The sequence below is a fragment of the Vanessa tameamea genome, chromosome 13, assembly GCF_037043105.1.
Source record: "Vanessa tameamea isolate UH-Manoa-2023 chromosome 13, ilVanTame1 primary haplotype, whole genome shotgun sequence".
NCBI classification, from domain to species: domain Eukaryota; kingdom Metazoa; phylum Arthropoda; class Insecta; order Lepidoptera; family Nymphalidae; genus Vanessa; species Vanessa tameamea.
In genome coordinates this window covers 1,124,556-1,145,880 of record NC_087321.1, presented here as the reverse complement: position 1 = coordinate 1,145,880, position 21,325 = coordinate 1,124,556, and the positions used below count along the sequence as shown (strand labels likewise).

General features: G+C 32.0%; 5 protein-coding genes and 1 non-coding gene across 8 annotated transcripts in view; 4 read left to right on the top strand and 2 right to left on the bottom strand.

The window, feature by feature from the left end:
• The window catches only part of LOC113397811 (uncharacterized), a 168,688-nt gene that overhangs the window by 94,050 nt on the left and 53,313 nt on the right, over nucleotides 1-21,325 (bottom strand). The gene's annotated exons all lie outside the window — the stretch shown is intronic.
• On the top strand, nucleotides 1,831-8,456 carry LOC113397923 (uncharacterized). The gene is made up of 7 exons (XM_026636454.2): nucleotides 1,831-2,008; nucleotides 2,819-3,004; nucleotides 3,345-3,440; nucleotides 3,837-4,039; nucleotides 4,930-5,058; nucleotides 5,249-5,384; nucleotides 8,321-8,456. Exons 1-7 carry the CDS (start codon nucleotides 1,973-1,975, stop codon nucleotides 8,402-8,404), a joined length of 870 nt encoding a protein of 289 aa, XP_026492239.2. The 5' UTR covers nucleotides 1,831-1,972; the 3' UTR covers nucleotides 8,405-8,456.
• Nucleotides 10,093-12,171, top strand: LOC113397921 (uncharacterized). The gene is made up of 5 exons (XM_064216743.1): nucleotides 10,093-10,256; nucleotides 10,774-10,929; nucleotides 11,020-11,115; nucleotides 11,541-11,680; nucleotides 11,938-12,171. Exons 1-5 carry the CDS (start codon nucleotides 10,209-10,211, stop codon nucleotides 12,131-12,133), a joined length of 636 nt encoding a protein of 211 aa, XP_064072813.1. The 5' UTR covers nucleotides 10,093-10,208; the 3' UTR covers nucleotides 12,134-12,171.
• LOC113398039 (U1 spliceosomal RNA) lies at nucleotides 12,523-12,686 on the top strand. Its single transcript, XR_003368874.1, has one exon. It is a non-coding gene; the product is annotated as a U1 spliceosomal RNA (small nuclear RNA).
• LOC113397817 (probable ATP-dependent RNA helicase DDX56) lies at nucleotides 13,768-17,867 on the bottom strand. Of its 3 annotated transcripts, XM_026636333.2 has the most exons (11): nucleotides 17,638-17,867; nucleotides 17,219-17,443; nucleotides 16,726-16,988; nucleotides 16,279-16,539; nucleotides 15,981-16,176; nucleotides 15,721-15,870; nucleotides 15,251-15,348; nucleotides 14,880-15,021; nucleotides 14,490-14,711; nucleotides 14,003-14,083; nucleotides 13,768-13,881 (listed from the first exon to the last, which is right to left on the bottom strand). In XM_026636333.2, exons 1-10 carry the CDS (start codon nucleotides 17,695-17,697, stop codon nucleotides 14,009-14,011), a joined length of 1,692 nt encoding a protein of 563 aa, XP_026492118.2. In that variant the 5' UTR covers nucleotides 17,698-17,867; the 3' UTR covers nucleotides 13,768-13,881; nucleotides 14,003-14,008. The 3 variants fall into 3 exon arrangements, with proteins under 3 accessions (XP_026492118.2, XP_026492117.2, XP_026492119.2); XM_026636332.2 differs by lacking the exon at nucleotides 13,768-13,881 and having other exon boundaries at nucleotides 13,904-14,083; XM_026636334.2 differs by lacking the exon at nucleotides 13,768-13,881 and having other exon boundaries at nucleotides 13,904-14,083; nucleotides 17,219-17,453; nucleotides 17,638-17,859.
• Ubr3 (Ubr3 ubiquitin ligase) overlaps nucleotides 18,302-21,325 on the top strand; it is a 67,908-nt gene continuing 64,884 nt past the window's right edge. Inside the window, exon 1 of the mRNA XM_064216659.1 lies at nucleotides 18,302-18,843. Within this exon, the coding sequence (XP_064072729.1) occupies nucleotides 18,627-18,843 (217 nt within the window). The 5' untranslated portion in view covers nucleotides 18,302-18,626. The remainder of the gene's footprint in view (nucleotides 18,844-21,325) is intronic.

Here is a 21,325-nt window from a genome sequence, read left to right as displayed (position 1 = left end):
AACATATTATGAAAGTTTTATGAAGTGTTTAATATTTAATACATATATTATAGGTTTAAATTATAATTAAATATAACATAAGAATCGTACGGGTCTTCAAGGGCAATGTTTATATAACGGTATCTTGAAATGAGATAAATATTCTTCGTATAAAATTAGTAAAACAAATTATATATAATTAATCAAAATACAAGAATGTATTTAATAATATATGTTATATTAATGAATAAAATATATATATTTGATAGTTATATGAAATAGCCAATCATTTACTTATGTAATAAAATATATACTCATTAAATAATAACATATTATAAAGGCGAGTATGTTATGTAATAGGATTTTATGAAGTATAGGTTTAGAACTTTAAACAAAAAAAAACTAGAAATTAACAACGAACGTGTAGATGTATATAATGTGTGTTTTACTTGTATATAAGTAACACGAAATGCTGGTCAGACTATAATTATACAATTCATTACTTTGACGCGAAGAATGATTTTAAGTGCTTTATGTATTAAGCGATTTCATTTACGCTTTAATTTATCACATAATAAGTATATTCGAATAGCATTTCTTCATTCCAGGGCAATGAATGAAGAAATGTGATTATTAAATTTCTTAACAATTTGTATTTTTAAAATATTTTATTAGTATTACGATTTATAAAAGGTAAATTTAAATGATGTAAAATCTATGACATTGTACGTCGCTAATTGAGCCGGGCACTAAAATGTAGCTCATTAAGTATTAAGGTAGTGCTTGTTATTTGATGTTATTGTGTATTGATGTTAGCGCGTTTAATATGGTTATACTTGTTATCGTACGTAGAAAATAAGACGATTTATTTTTAAATAATTTCAAGTTCATCAAACCACTAGAGAATCAGAATTTAATCTGTATTCATTGATATAACTGTCACTAATACTTTAAATTATTTAACGGTTTTAATTTTTTTTTCAATATGTAAAAAATATATTCCATATTCGTATTTTTACTGGTAATTAAAATAAATATGTTAAATATCGTATCATATCTCAAATATCGTGTGTTGTCTGTGCTGTGTTTTTATATAAAATTACAAAAAAAAAAAGTTCATATACCCACAGTTAGTGTTGCCATAATTTTAAAGCTGTTAATACTCATTTTTGTATATTTAGAATCGATGTCTAGGTGTCCATTATCTGTAGATGATTGTCGTGTGGTTTATCAATTAGAAATAAAGTACAAATGAGTAGATAGGCCTGTGTCAGCCATTACAGGTCCGTCTGGACATTTGTTTATAAAATCGTTGTTTTATTTCTATCACAAATTATTCTACGCATCATACATAGGTTTTTTACTACAACTACTAACTAGTGTTGGTATATAAATGTCAAAATTGTTCTAGAATGTTCTTTGTTCGTAAGAAAAAGGTTTTGATATTATTCGACCACGTTGATGTTGCTAGAAGATATATTATTATTTATAGACATGTTTACGGCAGAACACCTATAATCAAAACATAAATTGCATATACATGCAACGGTGCTTGCCGGGAATCACACCAATTCGAACTGTGATTGGCTATTTATCTGTTAGGACTAGTAAAAAATTTCTGTTCACTTCTAAAGCTGAGCTAGCAAAGCTAGCTAATACAACACTGCCAGTGTCTGTGTAGATCAGATATACAGTTAAATTCAATGAAATTGGATATATAAATTTCATGAATTTCCTTAATAATTTTTTTTTAAAGTATTTGTCCATACTAGTGCAAATTAACATTCAATGCCCTTTAAAAAGGTTTTAATAAAAAACCATCTAGTTTTGACAAATCCCTTGACACTGAAACTTCAAAAACAAAGACAAAATGTTAAATTGTTAGCGAAAATTTATAAAATTAATAAAGTGTAAACTTGACGAGATGTATCTGTGACATTCATGTTAAAAATGATAAAGCAAAGAGGAACTGAAACTCGACACCGGCCTATGTATGGCGGGAAAAACTGTAAACTTCAATACACATTGCGTGAGTGCTCCTTGACAAGTTCTCTTAAGATTATTATCATCAGAATAAGTCGCTTGCCTTATACCATTTATGTTAGAATGACGTAGTTGCCCTTCCATTTTTGTCTACCTGCCTTGCTCTTTCTCCCTCCACCTCTTATTTTAATGTGTCTTATACGGTTGTAATATTACTCATGACATATTAGTAGACTGTATTAAGAAGAGCAAAAAGACATATTACCTTGAAATTCGGGCTCTTACCAATGAAGTAATTATTCTCCTTAGAAGCGCACTTAAAATACACGAGTCATGGAATGTATATAAGGGTTAGGAGAAGGATGTATACAATATAGCTTACACTAGGCGACTTCGAAACACAATTCACACAAGAATTCACAATGTCTCGTAAGAAAAACGATAGCATTTATCCAGGAACCCTAAACAGCATACAGCGGTACTGAAAATTATATCTGCTTACATTAGGCATATAAAAGAAACCTAACACATATTAAAAACATGCTATAATTGATATATGATACGTTACTCGGATGAGCTCGAAAGAAACCTTAATTTAGCAGTTTAAGAAACGCAATAATATAATAAAATATTAATTCCAATTCAAGACGGTAATCCTGAACTCTATAACTACTTAATCCAACAGTTTGATTTTTCTGCGCTGACGTTAATCAATTTGTCTCAGTCGATTGTATCAAAATTAATATTTCTTAAAGCCTAAGTCACGAAATACGACTTTATATCTACTTATTATACTCTCCGAAAACCAAATTTGGAATGGATAAAATATTTAATTAAAAATGAATGTTGCTTACAGAATCTATACGAATGCCAGTTAGAATCAATAGCGAAATGGCTGAGCTGCAACGGGGAGGTTTGGGGGATGGGCCCGACAATAGTGTTCGCGAGCGCCGCAGCACTTTTCCTCTACAACGAGCTGCAGGCGACCGTCTTCATAGCTGGCGACCACGCGCACGTTTCGCTGCTAGAGAAGACCCTCATTGTCAGTGCACAGGAATTATTTTGATAGATCTTTATTCTTCAGACTAATACTTCAACGGGGCGTGTAATTGGGAGGGTTTTCTGTCTAGCTGTTCATTACGGTATAACATAAACTTCAAATCCACATTTCATATTCATCCAATGAGACAAATCCATGCACAAACCTACCAAGTTTAGAATAAAATTAGGTATACATATATAGACTAACTATTATTATTTATTAAAAATTGACGAAAAATTTTAACTCTCGGCATCACAAACTTCTAACCTGAACTCGATTTTTTTAAAAAAAAAAAGAACTTTGTGCCCATAAAATATTTCATGTTAATCTTATTTGCTAGTCATCCATGATCGTCGGAATGTTGGCCCTGATGGTCCACCTCTGGGTGTGCTCGATGCGCTTCTTTCAATACTACCTGGACACCCTTATTAAGGACGTAAGTCGTTTTGTGCAAGGTCAAATATACGATTAAAAAAATATGAAACCGACTTTTCTTACTAGAGACAAAGTTATCAAAGAATCAAAATCAAAATAATCTTTATTCGAGTAGGCTGATAAAAGGACTTTTGGATTGTCAAGTTACAATGTTCAATTAAATATAAAGCTACCAGTTATAAAAGCTAACATCTTTAAGTTTTATAATTGATTAAAATCTAGTCTACTTTTATTCTGAGGATGAGATATTTTATTTTCCTATTAATACTAGGATAAGGCTTCTATTTTGGATAAACGATTTTTCTATTTTAATCATATAACTTGTGTTCATAATATCTATTTTAAGAGAAACTTGGTTTGTTTACAATAATTCAGTTTAATACGATTTTCAACACAGAGTCCTAGCATGCTGTTAGAGTTGACGACGGCTGGATTATTGGGTCAAACAGAAATGGTGCCGCTAGGTCCACTAACTAGGTTCTTGAAACAACAGCAGCCTCAAATCCACATCACAGTCTGCTGGTTCCTCTCTCTCTGCTACGCGGATTACGTGAGGAAACATTACTGCCAGAGGTTCAATATGCCTTACCTGGAGCAGTGGTTGGTAATATGGAAAACAATGTTTTTATTTACGTTTCAATAGTAGCCAATTGAAGTAGCAAATACCAATATTAAAACAATCATCTGATTATAATACCTATATGTATTTATTTGAGTATTAGTATTAATACAAATTCGTTTCTATTGCTTAGAACATAAAATCCATTGAAATGTTAGCTGGCTGTTACGTTCTTTTAGTTTTTATAAGCAATTTTTTTTAGTAATTTGTTTTACTTGATGGAATGACATTGTGCAACAATAATTTGTGCGTCTGGGTAGGTTCAATCTACTTATTATATATTCTACCGCATTCTATTTTTATACCTAAAAATGGAGGTATAAAAATAGATTGGCAGTAAAACACACCCGTCAAATTCGGGCAAGGACCAGTGTACCTAGTTCGCATTGATTAGCGGTTACGTTAAACGCCGTAATAAAATAAATTATATAACTTATGACATTACGTTGCATGTTTAGACATAAATAATAAATGTAGTAGAGAAGCATAGTAATTGACCAATTCGACCTGAAATGTAAAATAAAATATTATTAAAATTTGAAGTTTAGGCTAGTATCTAAGTAGTTTCGTAATATAATACAGCCTAGATTTTAATATAATTTTCAAAGTATATAGTTCATTTAAAAAAACAATAAACAGTACGTCTTAGACCATAGTAGGTAACTCTTTATGTTTCGAAAGCTAAAAAAAACTGATAGAAACGTGACTATAGCTGAAATAGTAGAGACCAATAAATTAATCAGTCATTTATTTATCCGGCATGAAAAATCTCAAATAATAACTCCGTGCATTTTTATCATCTATGAAATATGTTACAGAATATTATATTATTCCTTAATTATTGTTACTGTAAAATGTTAACATAAAACAGGCAAGCCGAATTGCACGAGCGCACAACTCGCGGCGTCAACAGCACCATCGAGAAGGTGAACAGTATGGTGTACGCAGCGCGCCGCCGCCTGCGCGGATACACACACGCCCCGACCAGTGACGCGCACACGTATGTTATACTATATACATACAGCATACTGCTAAGAGATATAGTACCTACACTAGTGTGTGTGATCACATGAACTCATTCGACTCACACACTCTTAAAATCCGATGGGATGAGAGAGAGACATTAATTGTTAAATGTAATGTAGCAAAACGTTTGGAAGGAGCTATAGTGATAAAGTTGTTAACTAGAGTGAGAGCGTATGCTCGAAACGGCCGTCGGTGGAGGTCGGCGGAGTCCAGAAGCGAGACTCACGGTGCACGCCCCTCGTCTGTCAGCCCAGTCAAGCCACGGCCGAAGCTATTGAGAAGCTCAGAACGTATATTGCGGTAAATAAACATTCAAATAAATACTTGTGGCTTTGGGCAAACCCGTCTGGGTAAGTACCACCCACTCATCGCGTCATACCTCCAAAAAGTATTCTTAGTACTTAATAATAATAACACTTAGTTTATCTATTATTATTGTTATGTTCTAATTTGAAGAGTGAGTGAGCCAGTATAGCCGATAAAGGGCATTAACGACTTAAGCGTGCTTACTATTTTAGAGAGTACTGGTGAGTCTATGAGGGTTAGTGACCATTTACTATGAAGATAGTCAAATTTTTAATAGGCTACTGTTGTCAATTATGTCATATCTTGTGCTGCGAATATAGAATTACTTTCTTTAATATTTGGATTTTTTTGTGAAGGCTTATTCCATGTTCGGTTGATAAATGAAAAATTGCAAAATTCAATCAAGAACTGTTCAAAAAAGAAAAGAATGACACTTTAACGGAAATATCTTTCCATCCATTTATACTTATTACAAAAGTACGAAAATGTAAGTAGATGTACCTCTCGCTGCGTTGCCAATAAAAAGGTAAAAATAAATATATATATATATATAAAGCCTAATCTAAGAAAATAAAGACTCCATAGAAGAGAAATAAAGACAAATAAACAACTTGTACTCGTAGTGCATAGTATAGGAGAGCTATTAGCAAATCGAATGGAATATGTCAATCTAAGGTTTTCCCGCATTGGAGCAGCGTGGTGGAATATGCTCCAAACCTTCTCCTCAAAGGGAGAGGAGGCCTTTAGCCCAGCAGTGGGAAATTTACAGGCTGCTAATGCTAAAAAAAAAAAATCTAAGGTTTGTTTACTTTAACTCCTTCTTCGGCTGGAATTGGCTATGTATGCCGTAGGGAAAGGATGAAATTATGCAAGATGTCGAATATTGTATAATGCCTTTTTACTGAAAACAACTAGTGATACTTAATACTACTATATTTTCTGTGATACGTTTTCTCTCTTTCTCTTCTCTCTCTGTACCGTCCTATGTGTCTTCTAGAAGACAAAACTTTACAAACACTTTTGACAAATTGCAAGACGCGCCAATATCGACCTTACTGTTCTAGTTTCTAGTTACAATTTTTTTTTTATTGATGCCAATTATGTAGATAAAGGAATCTCTTAAAATATTTTATAAATATATTTACAAAAACAACAATCGTAACTTGTTTTATGTCAATCTAGAAACGTAACAGACATTTTATCACGTAACTCTTATGAATATCTAGTGATTCTAAGATCAAAAGGAAACTTAGCACATAGAGATCGTTGTTAAAGCTCTCTTTTTCTTTAACCTATATTTGTCACTTGACGCTCAACGTTGTATAAGCTACTCGTATAGCATTCTAAAAGATATTTTTCAACTTACCTGACCTACATACACTTAGCTTGTGTTTTATTTAGTCGTTTATACTTTCGCGTCTTTGAATCATACTTACTCCAGAATTGTGCTACAATTATATGCCTGATTAGCCGAATTGTATAAATATGCAAAAATAAGGTAGTGAATTCTGGTGTAAAGGTTGCTTTTCATACTATACCGAAATTCGGAGCTAGTTTTACTGATGTGACTGTTATAATTGTTACAAACTAATAATGCAAAAAATCTGCTCAGGTATAATAATTAACTTTAAAGAAGTCACGAAACCACGGCAAAAAATGACGCATTTGAAAACTTGCACCTTACCTAGACTTTTTTTAAATCATATAATAATCCAATAAGAAAATGTCGAAATGTTTGCTTATTTTTCCTGATATGAAGTAGACTTTAGACTAATTCTGCCACGTCACATCAAAGCAAGTCGCTGGATATAATGGCGTGGCAAATGTTGCTTTAGACATTACTTATGCCATTTCCGTTCACGGCCATAAAACGAGATGAATTATAAACACAAAGTATGCATGTAATCTCGTAGCTATGCGGTGAAAAAATAATTTCGGAGACTTCTATTAAGATCTACTTGTTCTATCCACGGAGCCGTTACTGGTCATTTTAAATACTACATATAATCTAGACAGTTGTTGAATCCATATATAACGTTCATTCAATAACTTCAAAGATGAGAAGTTTTTCTCGTTTAGTAGGATATTTATACTACTCGAATTAACTGTTATTCACCGGATAGTTTAGTCTAACATAAAACTAACGCAGGAACCATCATCACAATTTTATTTTGAAAAATGTATATCCAATTATTATAAGTTTCAATTTAAAGGGGATTTATTTCTATATTTCTGTCGTGCAATTTTTAAGACTACATTTTCATTATAGCAATTTAAATAATATAATCTATTGTTCTTAATTTTTTTTTTATATAAGTAGGTAGGGAACTAGCAAATCGTCATTTAAAGGTAAGTGGTCATCAGCATCTATAAATATACTACTATATAATACACTCATCATATATAATAACACCAAGCAACAATACTTGGAATTGTTGGTTTTTTTTGTTATTTAATTTACAACATCCACGGGCTCACAGTTGCCCGTGCCTTTTTTTACCTTTTACTTTTATAAATTTTGGCTTTCTTATGTTTTATATTTTTACTGAACATCAGCAGATCTTCGCTGGACTTCGAGCTTGTCGTCTTCTTGGAAGACGTGGCCCACGCTGACTTATAATCTTTTTTTTTTCATTTTAAAATAATATATAAATAATTGTTTGTGAGTTGTTGTGTTTAGGTTTGGTAGGTGAGTCAGTGTAGCTACAGGCACAAGGAACATAACATCTTAGTTCCCAAGTTTGATGGCGCATTGGCGATGTAAGGAATGATTATTATTTCTGACAGCGTCAATGTATATGGGCGGTGGTGACCACCTACCATCATGTGGCTCATTTGAACGTCCGTCTGCCTGTATCATAAAAAAGACGATCTTAATTTTTTTTAGTAATATGTACTTAATATTCCTAACAGGTACTTATTTGTTTCAGGAGACACGATGTTGCTGCAGCAGTGCGTCGGACGCCCGCGAATGTGTTTCTTGCACTTCAATCCGTCCAAAAAGTACAGTCTGAATTATCTATTGGATTTTATGAAAGCAGCTAAAGTTTTGTAAAAACTAATAAATGTCTTTTAAATACTTTTCTTTTTTTATTTATTTACTTATTAAAACTCCTATGTATCAAATGTAAGAGTGATCGTTCGTAACTTAAAATTAATGAAGAGTTGCATGTATGTATGTATGTATGTATATACATCGTTGACCTTGCTCGATCAGGCGTTACTGATAAACTGCGCGGAAACCGCACACCCCTGCGCTCTGTATTTGCGAGGAAGTTTCGCAGGTTTATTCATCACAGCTTCTCGCCCCGAAGAACCATACTGATATGAATTTACTCGTATAGGTTACCTAAAAAATATTTAAAAATGTCTTCTGCAAAAATAAGCCAAAGGTTTTTTAGTGTTACTTAAAATTCCAATATAAATTAAAAGACAGCATAAATTCAGCTTCTTTGCATATTTATTTCTATTGCTGCTAATTGATTTTTAGTTTTTTTTTTGGAGAAAATGAAATTCTATACCACACAATAATAGGTGTTTTCTAATCAAAGCGTTTACTGGTATAATAAATATATATAACTTATATGTTGTGCAATATAGTATTTAAAATAAATAGTATTAATTATTAATAAGACTACTTAAAAAAAATACAGTCGAATTGAGAACCTCCTCCTTTTTCGAAGACGGTTAAAATCGTGGTCGTCACTAAACGCCGCCGGTCAGATGTGAAATTTCCAAATTGATGGTTGTTTAAATAATTTATAATTTAAAAAACCAAGGAATATAATATGAGGAATTAAAATAAACAAAAACAAAATTTCTTTAATAAAATAAATATAGTTTTCTTGTCATTATAATATACGCGCCATGAGGAACAGATGTTTTACCCCGGAGGCTCGCAATCAATGCTTCCCAGATCTATTAAACCAATACACATACATATATCATAAAATACAGAGCGTTTCAGACAACATATGTCGATGGTTTTGCATATATACAATAAAAGTTATGTTAGTTAAATACAATTATTTATATGTATATAATATATACTGTTTTAAAAAACTATATATACCAACATAATATCATTTAGAGCTATTCTGCAAACTAGAAACATTCGAGAGTACAATTATTGAATATCAAAAAAGTTTTATACGAGCGTATCATCGTGAGTCAGTCTTCAATATTTCACAAGTGAGATACGATTATAGTGGGGCTTTGCACATAGGTACCATCAGATGGCTGAAATGCCCGACCGCCAACTCATTCATGTATTAACTATATATGATTATTGAGATTACTTGATTTGTCTGATGTTTTAGAAGCTTGAACTTTGAAAATTAATATCTAAAACTGACTTGGTTATACCTCCGCTTCAACGTCACATAAATGTTAGCCCGATCCAGGGAAACAAGCTAGCTACTGCTGGGCGAATTATTAAGAGAGATTAATCTTCATAGTCTAAAAGAGAAAAAAAAGTAGTAAGTACTTAGGAAGTTCTATCATAGAGCTTATTCCACAACGCCGCTCTAATGCGTTTCGCGTCCATATGTTCTATCCACTCAACCATCTCAGAGTAAAAAAAGTAAAACGTAAATTAAAAAAAAAAAGTTCATACAATGGAGTTTTAATCAATACATCATGACAGACTTCAACGAAGTGAGACACAGGGCATTGTTTTTCAAACGACATTTGACAGCGTCAATCACACAGCAATGATGGTCACATAGTCTAATAATTTAATTTTTTCGATAAAAATGATTATAAATTGATGTTCCTTATGATCAAACAATATATGTCTCGTTTTAAACCAACTCTGTGATGTTGTATTCTAAAGTATTGAGTTATGTGAGATCAGGAAGTACAGAGGTATCACACATTCATTAGTATATTGTAAAAAAATCTGAAGTTATTTCAAAATATTTACTTAAATAGTTATTCTTTCAATTATATTGATAATTCAATAATGACGCGACTTCATTGATATATCTTTATCTAAATAAAATATAGCAAAAGAATCGCAACCACGGCAGCCAAATATTTGCGCAGATTGTTACGGATATGGTAAATTTTCAATTTCCTTGCACTCATAATCCATAACCATTCCATCCATTACGATACGGAGAGAGATCAGGCACGAAGTGCCAAATACCACGAGGATGCTCACTAAGGTCGAGATAAGTCATGATTAAAAAAAAAGACAAAAAAACAATTCGTCTATTTATCCAGATTTCCAAATTGTATTTTAATAATAAATAAATAACGAATTAAGAACTTGTATTACAACTGAGTTTCAAACTTAGAACTAATAGGAGCTTTATTTCCTTCCCATTATATAGGTTTGAAATCCTAATTGATCCTCGTATTTTCAACAATTTTATTTCAGCTATTCGATTGGTCAAAATGTGGTGAAAGTTACCTGTCAACAGTTCCGACAATCTTGTGGGCATTAGGATCAGCTGCACTTGCTCATCGTTTGATATCAGCGATGTTCAGAAGATTCATATTCAGACGTATACCATTATGGGAGATAGTTTTGCAGGTATAAAGCAATAAATAAGTATGCAGTCGTATGAAGATGTATAGGAGATGAGATTCAATAATTGAAGTTTATATTTTTTATCTGTTTCAGAATCTATTATTCATTTGGATGGTTATTTACAGTCTCCATTTTTGGTTTGTGGTCACAAACATCACGAAATTTTTAGTCCGATATTGTTATGAAACGGTAAATTTAAAACACATCTCGTAATTGCAAAGAATATATTTGTTTTTTAATAAAGTACTGCTGACGTAAAACGTAGTCTCAAAAAAAAATTACTGCCTTGTAAATATCTATATAAAAAAGATGATTTTTAATTATATTTTATTAATCAGACGGTTATTAAAGCGCAATGCAAATTTAAAATCCTACAATTACAGAATATTTAATAACACAACGTTCACTGTTACAAATATTTAAATATTTTGGGACTTTCCCATTTGATTAAATATTGGAGGAGGTTCTCAATTCGTCTGTATTTATTCACAAGAACGTAAAAGTGCTTTCGAAATAAAAAAAAAAACTCATTTTCAAGCAATTAAAACATCGTCTGAAATGGAATAAAAAATTTGAACTGAGAATTCTTTTTTAAACATTGCGGTTATTTACAGAACGACGGCTCAGTACCAATTAATGAAGTCGAAAGCTGTCAGATGATGCAGCAATGGATGATTTGGATGTGTTCGACGGTGCCGCTTGTATTTTACGTGTACACTCGACCTAAGTCAGTGGCGCCACCGCTAATGATATGGTGATTATGAAATACTATATAATAATTTCAGTGGGTAATTGAATGTATAATACAAAAAAATCCGCTACGACCTTCGTTTAAATAGAACATCTACTTGCTATTAAGCTTGTGTTCAATATATTTAGTGCATAGATTCATATTGAATCACTGTACTGTACCCTATAAAATACAGAATCAAGCTAATTTATTTCACTGATATAATAAAGAAATATTGCGATCTCTTTCGTAATTTACATATTAAGACTTTTTTGTTCCAGGATAACAACAAATCCATGGCATCGTCGAGAGATGGGCGCATACGGTTACTATCTCAATCGTCCGTTTTCGTATCTGAACCCGCCGAGCAACGAGTCACTCTGTCAACGAGCTCTCTCGCTCAGAAGAGCCTTCAGCGACTCTAGAACTGTAATCAAAGAACCGCCAAGAAAAAGGCGGAATTCGAAATCTGTTTAAATTTTTTGTTAACTAATAAAGTGTACTTATAAACAAGACTATAATTTATTTTTATCATAATAAATCTGTCTGATTAATATAAGAAAAATCTTTTAATTAATCATGAAAACGACTGTTAAAAAGTATTTATAAATTCAATGAGCGCAATTACAAAATGAGCAGGCCGAGACATGCAATACTAAAATTAGATCAAACTTTTTAAAAATATATTTCTTTTCGAACATGCTTGATTTGGTATTCTGAATTCAAATTTTTCAATAAGGCAATGCATTGTACGTCATCTAATTATTTCCAAAATCCGCTAACAGATGTCACTGATCCGATAATTAAATCGCGATGTCAAGATTCCCGGACGCGGGTATATAAGGCAGTGCGAAGTAAAATCGAGCATACTAACCTTGCGTAGGGTGTACCGTGATCAAGAAGGCGGATGCCCCGGGCTGGCGCCAGCCATTGCACTGCGGCTGGAATAAGCTGGTCTGTGACTATTCCACACTGGAATACGTCGTACGTGTAATTTTTGGTAGTTGGACTTGCGTTCTGCGCAGTCCACCCATAATTAATATAACTATATCGCCAAATAAACAGGGAGACAACGAATCAATGACCTCATATTGAATCAAAAGATCAAAAAAAAGTTGTAAGAGATCATTTAACTTCCTCTTTTCCCGCTTTATTATACCTGCATCTTTTTCTCGAGTTTCGGCTACAGATTGTAACTAAATTCACCTGATAACCCGTTAAAAAAAAAACTCATGCACATACTTATTTCAATATAGCAATTAAATAAGCAAACATGCAAGTGCTAAATTTGAAGTGATGTTGTTAGTCTTATGGAAAATAAAAGCAAATGATACCTCATCTTTATGCAAATGGTGGATTTCTTTTTTTTTTAAATAGACTAGCTAACTAGGCTAAAGCTTACATTTCGAATTCTACTTTTATTAAAAAAATAATACTTTTAGATTTGGTTAAGTAAAATTACACGGCTAAAACTTTTTTAAACCCGATTTTGTTTGATAAAGAATTAGAAAGCATTTTAGCATTACATTTAAATAGAAATGCAGATTTTTTATTGCATATACAAATCTATATATTTCATAAAATTTATAAAATTATATTAGTTAGTAATTCATTAGTTTAACCTACATTTGTTTGCAAAACAATTTATTATGATAAAATTTTCAAGTTCACTTTTATTAATATTTATTTTCGAATCAAGTTATTACACCCAAACTCTAGTAAATGAGATAGCATATTTTTACTGGTATTTGTTTTTTCCCTAAAATAATTATTACTTTTTTATTTGTTCACTACTAAGATATTATTGTTTTCATAATCACCTAGAAATGTAACTAATCATGATCGCAGTTTCATAATTTTATCTTAATAATCAAGAATTTTGTTTTTAAGTACATGTACATACCTACTCAAAACGTATTTTAACGTATAAACGTTACTAATATTTGTATTTTCCTTACCACTTAAGTGCATAGCTCATATAAGACGTAGAGACGACATTAGCAAATATTGCAGGATCGAACCTGCTTATTTCACAGCGCTACATCGTTGAACTATTTATGTGTTCTTAAATTATCTTTTAGTTTCTAGTACAAAATAAAAAATCCATTAACAAATTAAACAGAACATTATATATATTTTATTACATAAGACTTTTACACCCACGCATCATTAATATCGTACTAACCAAACTCCTCAACTAATAACGCGACCACGTGTTGCTCGCACTGTGTAAAGAAAAAAACAAAACATCAGACACACTTTATTTACACAATTACAATCGTTTAGAAACAACATTTGTCAGTATAAAAAGTCTTTGTATTAGAAAATTCTCTTCTCGATACTAACAAAGTACTATGTGTCGTCTGCTGCAGGCGTCTTCTTCAGGTTCTTCAACTGAAAACTTTTGAGGGGGTCGCTTTGACGTGCCTGTGAACAAGTAAAAAGATTTCAATCTTTATCTACATGAAGTGTAGTCAGATACAAGTAAACAAACTAAATTATTTGACAAATATCTCAATCTTAATATTGAAAGTAATTAAATTTTATCCTAATTTTATGGTCCTTCGAGCCGGATTACATTATATGGAATCCAACCACTTAGTTTAACTGGTTAATTATTTAATAACTGCAAATTTATAACATGATCTGTGTTAAAAAGTTACTTGTCATAGCCTAACTCTGATATTTATTATGAGAGGTTTAATAAACAGCGTTTTGGTTAAAAGATGGGTGACATCACAAACTTTAGCAATAAAACTTTCGTCGGTATTAAATATTTAAGTATCTGCTGTTATATTCTGATAATACATAATAAAATATGCAAATAACCAACCTGATATTTATGCCTCTTTGCACTCCCAAAGTTACCAGCTTGTTTTTTCTTCTTAGGCGCCGGCGCTGCTGCGTCCACATCGGCCTCCGTGTCCTCGTTCCTCAGAGCGGCCGGCAGCAAGTACTCTGGCACGTGGGCCAGCTGCGGCTGCAGGCGCACTGTATGCAGCGCCTTGTCTCGCTTCAGAGCCGCGTGGTCCGTCGGGTTCTCTTCAAAGTAGCCCTACAATAAAAAAAAGAGGTTAAAAAATGTCCTCGGAATAGAAAAATATTTCAGGTGGACTCATCAAGTCAGAGAGAAGATTAGTCGTTCATCAAAGTGATATGTATGTATGTGTCATCATGAAAATGTTACTGCAGCTGCGCGAAAGAAATACAACTTTTTCTGTACCTGCAGTTGTCGGCAGGCCAGCAGTTCTCGACGTAGCTCAGCGAGCCTGGCCTCTCGTACGGCCACGCGTGTGACGGCGCGCCACGCGTCGCGGGAGCGGTAACGGAACCCTTCCACGGACTCCAGAGCAAACTCATATTTCCTGCATGACACGAAAGAGCTTAAGTGAGAATAAATTTCAAATAACTAAATAAATCGTTAGGATTTTTTTACTTTAAAAATAAAATTCTCTTTTGGAGAGATCATAATATTAATGATGAGTTACAATGGCTTATAAGGATGACATTTAATCATGGACTAATATTTTTTAAATAATTATTTTAATATGTACAATAACGAAACAATATGTTGATTACCAAACATGAACTTACTGTAATACTTGTTGCCCATTAAACCCTTTTGATAAATGGTCCTCGACCGCATCCATAAGTGGCTTCTCTTTTATAGCTACGAAGGACAGAACTGATCCCTAAAAAAATATTTTATAAATAATAAAAAACAGTGGATGTGTTTCTAGTGATAGTTTATATTGATTTTTATACATTTCATAAACTTTTATAAAATAATTTTAATCAGAAGTTCAGATTAAACAAGTAAGCATGTAGGTTGCATGGGGGTAAGTGGTAACTGGCTAAAAATCTATACCACATCAACACACCCCCACCACAGAGTGTAGTACCCTTATCTAACTGTTAAATAAAATATTCACATACATATTTAACTTTAAATAAATTTTGAAAATGTACTCTTGCTGTGCTAACACAATCTCAACCTATTTTAGATAATACTTTAAAGCATTTGGTAATAAGTATGAAGCTGGTCAAGTTATTATCAAACATACCTGGTTGTTTCCCCTAGCAGTACGTCCCGCTCGATGAACATATGAAGTGACATCCAGAGGAAAGTCGAAGTTGATAACATTGGATACATGCTGGAAATCAATGCCACGTGACACACCTGATTCTTTGTCTTTCTTACGTTTAGATTTTTGCTGAAATAGGTTATACATGTTAGTTTTCTTTTACTGATAATAATAAGAAGGATTGAAAGAGATGGTTTTTGATGTATGAAAAAAATTAAATCAAAATTGAAAATACATACCCTTCTCTTCTTTCCAAACTCTTCATCACCAAGCAATCCACCATCCGGTTTTTCTAAAGCTTTCTCATCCGATGCTACAATTATTTCATATCGTCCTCTATTGAACTGTTCTACCGACAGACATCTGATCGCAGCTGGTAACTCTGAATTTAAGACGCATGAACTAATTTTGAACTGTTCCAAGTAAAGTTTTAATCTAAAATATAAAATAAACTGCTCCTTAGTCTGTTATTAATGACAACATATCAAGTTACTGTTTGTTTTGTTATGTCTTTTATATATTTAGTGGATTACTTACTTATAGCATCTATCTACTGTTCTAACAAAGATTATACTTTTTCCCCTAATTAAATTTAGTTTTAGAAGTGCATATAGTATAGCTGCTTTGTCATCCTCTTCCGCAAACAGATGGTAATGCTGCAATTGTGATGATGGAGCTAACTCTGGCTCCTCAAGTTTCAAAGTCACTGGATTTCTAAGGACTATTTTTTTTAAACTTAGTACATCATCCGACAGAGTTGCTGAAGCAAGAACTGCCTGATAGATTTTTGGCAAATGTCTGTAATAAAAATCAAAAATTGAATATTTTATGCAATCGAAAAGAAAAATTTACTTGGTGATAGGGTTTTGTGCAAGCCTGTCTGGTTAAGTACCAGCCACTTATCAGATATTCTACTGCCAAATAGCACCCAGAGTAAATATTTCATATAATGGCTAAATCTAAAAATAAAATAATAATAATCACCCTAAAAGTTCTTTAATTTCAGCTTCATATCCAAACGAAAATACCAAGTCAGCCTCATCAACAACAAGAACAGACAAATCTTCCTTTAATCTCATACTATTGGATTTCAAGTGTGCTAATGCCCTTGACGGTGTCGCTACAACAATATCTGGCTTATCAGCTAGCAAAGACTTTTGTATTTGCATATCTCCATTTTGTGATATATCTATGCAACGAACTTCTCTTGAACATTTTAGTGTTAAGTCATTTATTACTGACGTAATCTGAAATAATTGGAATTTATATTTTTATAAAAAAGAAAACTTCTCAGGTACTTCAGCTTTTTTTCGAAAAGCACAAGAACCTAGATCAAGTTTTGGTACAATAAAAAAAAGTATTTCAAATGCTTCTTACTTTTTGTAGTTTGAGTTAATATAATAAGTTATTGTAACTAAACAATAATCATTTACAACTAATACCTTAAAATTATGCTTTTATATATAATTGTAATTACCTGACCACATAACTCTTTACTCGGAGACAATATAAGGGCTTTGATACCTTGATGTGTACTTGTATTTTTAAGATTCAATATCTTTTGTATGACTGGTATTGTGAATGCTGCTGTCTTTCCTGATCCTGTCCTCGCGCGCATGAGTACATCTTTGCCTTCCAATAGAAGAGGTATTGCAGTCTCTTGTATTAGGGTTGGATTTGGCCATCCAAGTTGGGATATTGCCTAAAATAAGCTATACAAAATGTACTCTTCATTTCAATTTCTTAATATCATACGGTTACTATCACTAACTTCAATAAATGTGGAAAATTAGCAAGCCATTATCAATTTTAAACTGTTTAAGCCGAACTTTATTTATTAGTGTATAATTATTTATTCTTTTAAATATATTTGATATATAATAAGAAAAAACGCACCTTTAATATTCGATCATCTAATTCCATTTCGTGAAACATAACCTTTTTCTCTTCACCCATGATGTTTTCCTTGTAAGCTCTATTCAGTATTATAATATTAGCTAATGTATGCCTTATTTATAATATACAATAATCAAAGACATGTATGATTTTACAGAAGTTGAAAAACCACGTTGAATTTTCAAAATGACAATAACAAGTAGTTAAAAATAAAAAGTACACATGCGCGAAACGCACTGCGTTCTTTCAGTATATATGTATTATCTATGGTTCTGCGCATCAAAATAAAATTACAGATTATAAAAGTCATGCAGAATGCAGTAGAATACAGTCGACTAAAAGATCACACTGACTTTTTTTAATATGGCATTTATACGTATTTAAATTAAAAATCGTGATCGTCAGAAAAAAAACGAAACAAAAATAGATAGCAATTCAAAATTCATTAATTATTGTTTGTTTATAATTATTAGTATAATTCAATCTGATCAAGAAAAGAATTAAAAGTCATTGAAAAAAAGTACATATTTTATTCTAATACATCTTCGTCTGAGGCTTTCTATAAGTTATAAAATATGTATTCGCTCAAAAAATTTTCAAAGTTTATTATATTTTATTTTTTTATCGGGCAATACAGGCAATAATTTTTTTTTAAATATTAAATTTTATTTTAATGGTAACCCATACCAATGGCCGAGTTGTTTCTGCATTGCTCTATTATTATTTTTAACTGCGAAGTATTTTAGTTATTTGTAATTCTTTTGAAAACTTCAACGTTATCATTTGATGCAGTGTTATAGTTTAAAATTCTCACAAAATGGTACTTTAGCAACACACCACCACGATGTTTAACCGCGGATGCGTTACGGACCGCAGTTCATTGCCTTATGTAAAACTGGTAATGGTGTTTCTTCCGTGAGTGACCGAAATATACAGTGACTTATGTGTATAGTTAGCTTGTTGATGTGACTAGTGAATAAAGTGTTAAAATGTCAAATTCGACGGCTCAAGTGTTAATGAAAAAGGGGAAACGAGGTGCAGCTGCGTATATCCATGCGGATTGCGCGAGCGGTTCACCGCAGCACCTCGGCCCACTTCTTGAAGTCTTGCTGAACCCCAGCAAGGCTATAGATGAGTGGGAGACGATCGACTGGTGTCGGTGGCTTCTAGCGGGCGGTAGAACACCAGACGAATTCGCCGCAGTTGGTTAGTAAATTCAATTATAACTGTATTCTTTAAATTGTATCTCGTTCTTTGTAGGTTATGAACAATAATTTGTGGTGATGAAGCAGTTTTATAAGTAAGTCTGTATTCACAACAAAAAATTGCGCAACTGTCGCAATAAAATAAAACCCAAGTAACAAATTCAGATTCTAGTAAATTCTTGTTTTGAAATGTAATATATTCCCTGCATGAAGATGTGTTCAACCTATCAGAATTCAGAATGATTTAGTATCTTCACTGAATGTTTCAGTGTGGATTTGAATAATTGACATTTAGGTAGCAATTTATCTTATCTAACTTAACACTAACCACTTTTTATAAATGATACAAAATAAAACAGTTATAATGGAAAAAAGGATGTCAACAATGATTCATAGTATTGGTCTTGTAACGGATAATTTATATAATTTATTATTATGGCCTGTTTCTAATCATGGTTATGTCCTTATTGTTTCAAAAGGTAATATACACATGAGCCCATTTTAAGAAACCAAACCTATGACACATCAGTATGACAAACAATATGAATGTAATATTTTTCAATACATATCAATCATAGTTTTAACTTTCTTTATTAACAATATAATAAATACTCACAATAGCAAACTATAAACAACAATAAGATGCTGTATAATACTTGATAAAATAATGTTTTTTTTTTATTTAAAATAGGACTTAAAAAGAGTATTGTTTACTACAGTATAGTTTGTTTTGTACATGGCTGTAGGCTTAATGCTAAGAGACATTTAAATTTTAAGGATAAAAAAAAGAAATTTAAATATTAAAATAAAAGTTGGTTTCTAGTTCACAAAAACATTTCAAAAATATGTCTTAACAATAGAATTGACTTTTATATTTAAATTTCAGTAATGCTTAAATCTTAATGCAGTACCTAACCATAATAATATCTTTGCATTTAAAAAAAGACATCAAGGAAGTGATGCAGTTAGTTTACTTGGTTGTAGGGCTTTGCTTTGCAATCCTGTCTGGGTAGCGGTCTGGTAGTGGGTGGGTACCTCTCATTCATTATGTATTCTACTACCAAGAAGTAATATTTAGTATTATGGTCTTCTGCTTCAAGGGGTGTATGATCCAGTGTATCAGGCACAAGGGACATAACCCATATGACCATCTGCTTACCAATTAAAAAAAAAGGAAAAGTAAACTAAAGAGAAACATTTCTCTATATACATTGTTTATGTCTATCTATGTTGCCATGCCCTTTTTGTAGTGACAATGTCACGGAACAGATGTCATATGACCTCGAAGCAGAGATGAATCATGTAGTCTCATAGTGAGCTCAAGGCGAATTCTGTATAGATTGTGTGATGTAGATACTGCTGTCTGCCAGTATGTATTTAGCTGATATATATTAATTGTTTATTTTAAACAAATTTTCAACTAGTTGGAGACTTGTTCAACACCTTCCATGTAAGATGAGTTCTCTGTACAATAGATTTTTTCCATATGAAGTTAAATTGTTATATATACAAAAGTTGCCAATTTACTTTGTAGTATAAAGTATACACATGGGTTATCAGAGTTTCTGATAAAACCATAAGTTGTCAGCACTAATAGTGATGTGTAATTGTTGGTGATTCTTAAGAACTGCAAATTAAAAAAAAAATGTTTTCTAGACAATGTTTAACTGTCGATGTGGCTGTTGGTAATGCAAATTATAGTGATCACTTATCTATTTACTTCATCACCAATGTAGGTTGCAGAGGTTATACAACAATCACTCAATAAAAATGAAGATTCTTACAAGACTGGTAGATAATTAATAACTCATTGTATCTTTATTGTAATGAGTGATACAAGGCATATAAGTAAGAAATAGGTTTTCCATTAGATAATTAAACTTTATTAAAGTCTGCATAAGTCGAGACTTAATTAGGGAGCTGATGTATTTCAACTGACTATTATAGACTTATGTCGCTGGACCTCTACTATATAATTTATATATTATTTATTATAAGTTTGGTAAAACATGTTGATCACAACTAAAGGGAGCTGGTTGGTAATCGGACAAGTACAATGGGCCTGTTATGCACTTCACTTGTTTATAATCTCATGCTCAGAGCAGGAAAAAACCATTTGGAAATGTCTTATATCTGAATCATAGGGTGGTAGAATAAGATCTTAATATTTTATACTTAACCGTTAGACAGTTACTACTACTGCTAGATTACATTAAAAGTCAAAATAATTTACAATGGGATAATTGGGATTTCTTATTACTTTTCAAGTACCCAGTATTCCAAATAGCCTAGTTTAAAATGACTGTTGCCTTATTTATTGTTGTAGTTTTTGTACTTTAATATAAGGACACTAAACAAACACATTATCTAAATACTAGATCATATATATCAAGATCCATTTCTATATTTAAGATGGTTCTATTGACAATTACAAATTAACCAAGAAATATAAAAAAAATACAAAATTTAAACGCAATCAATTC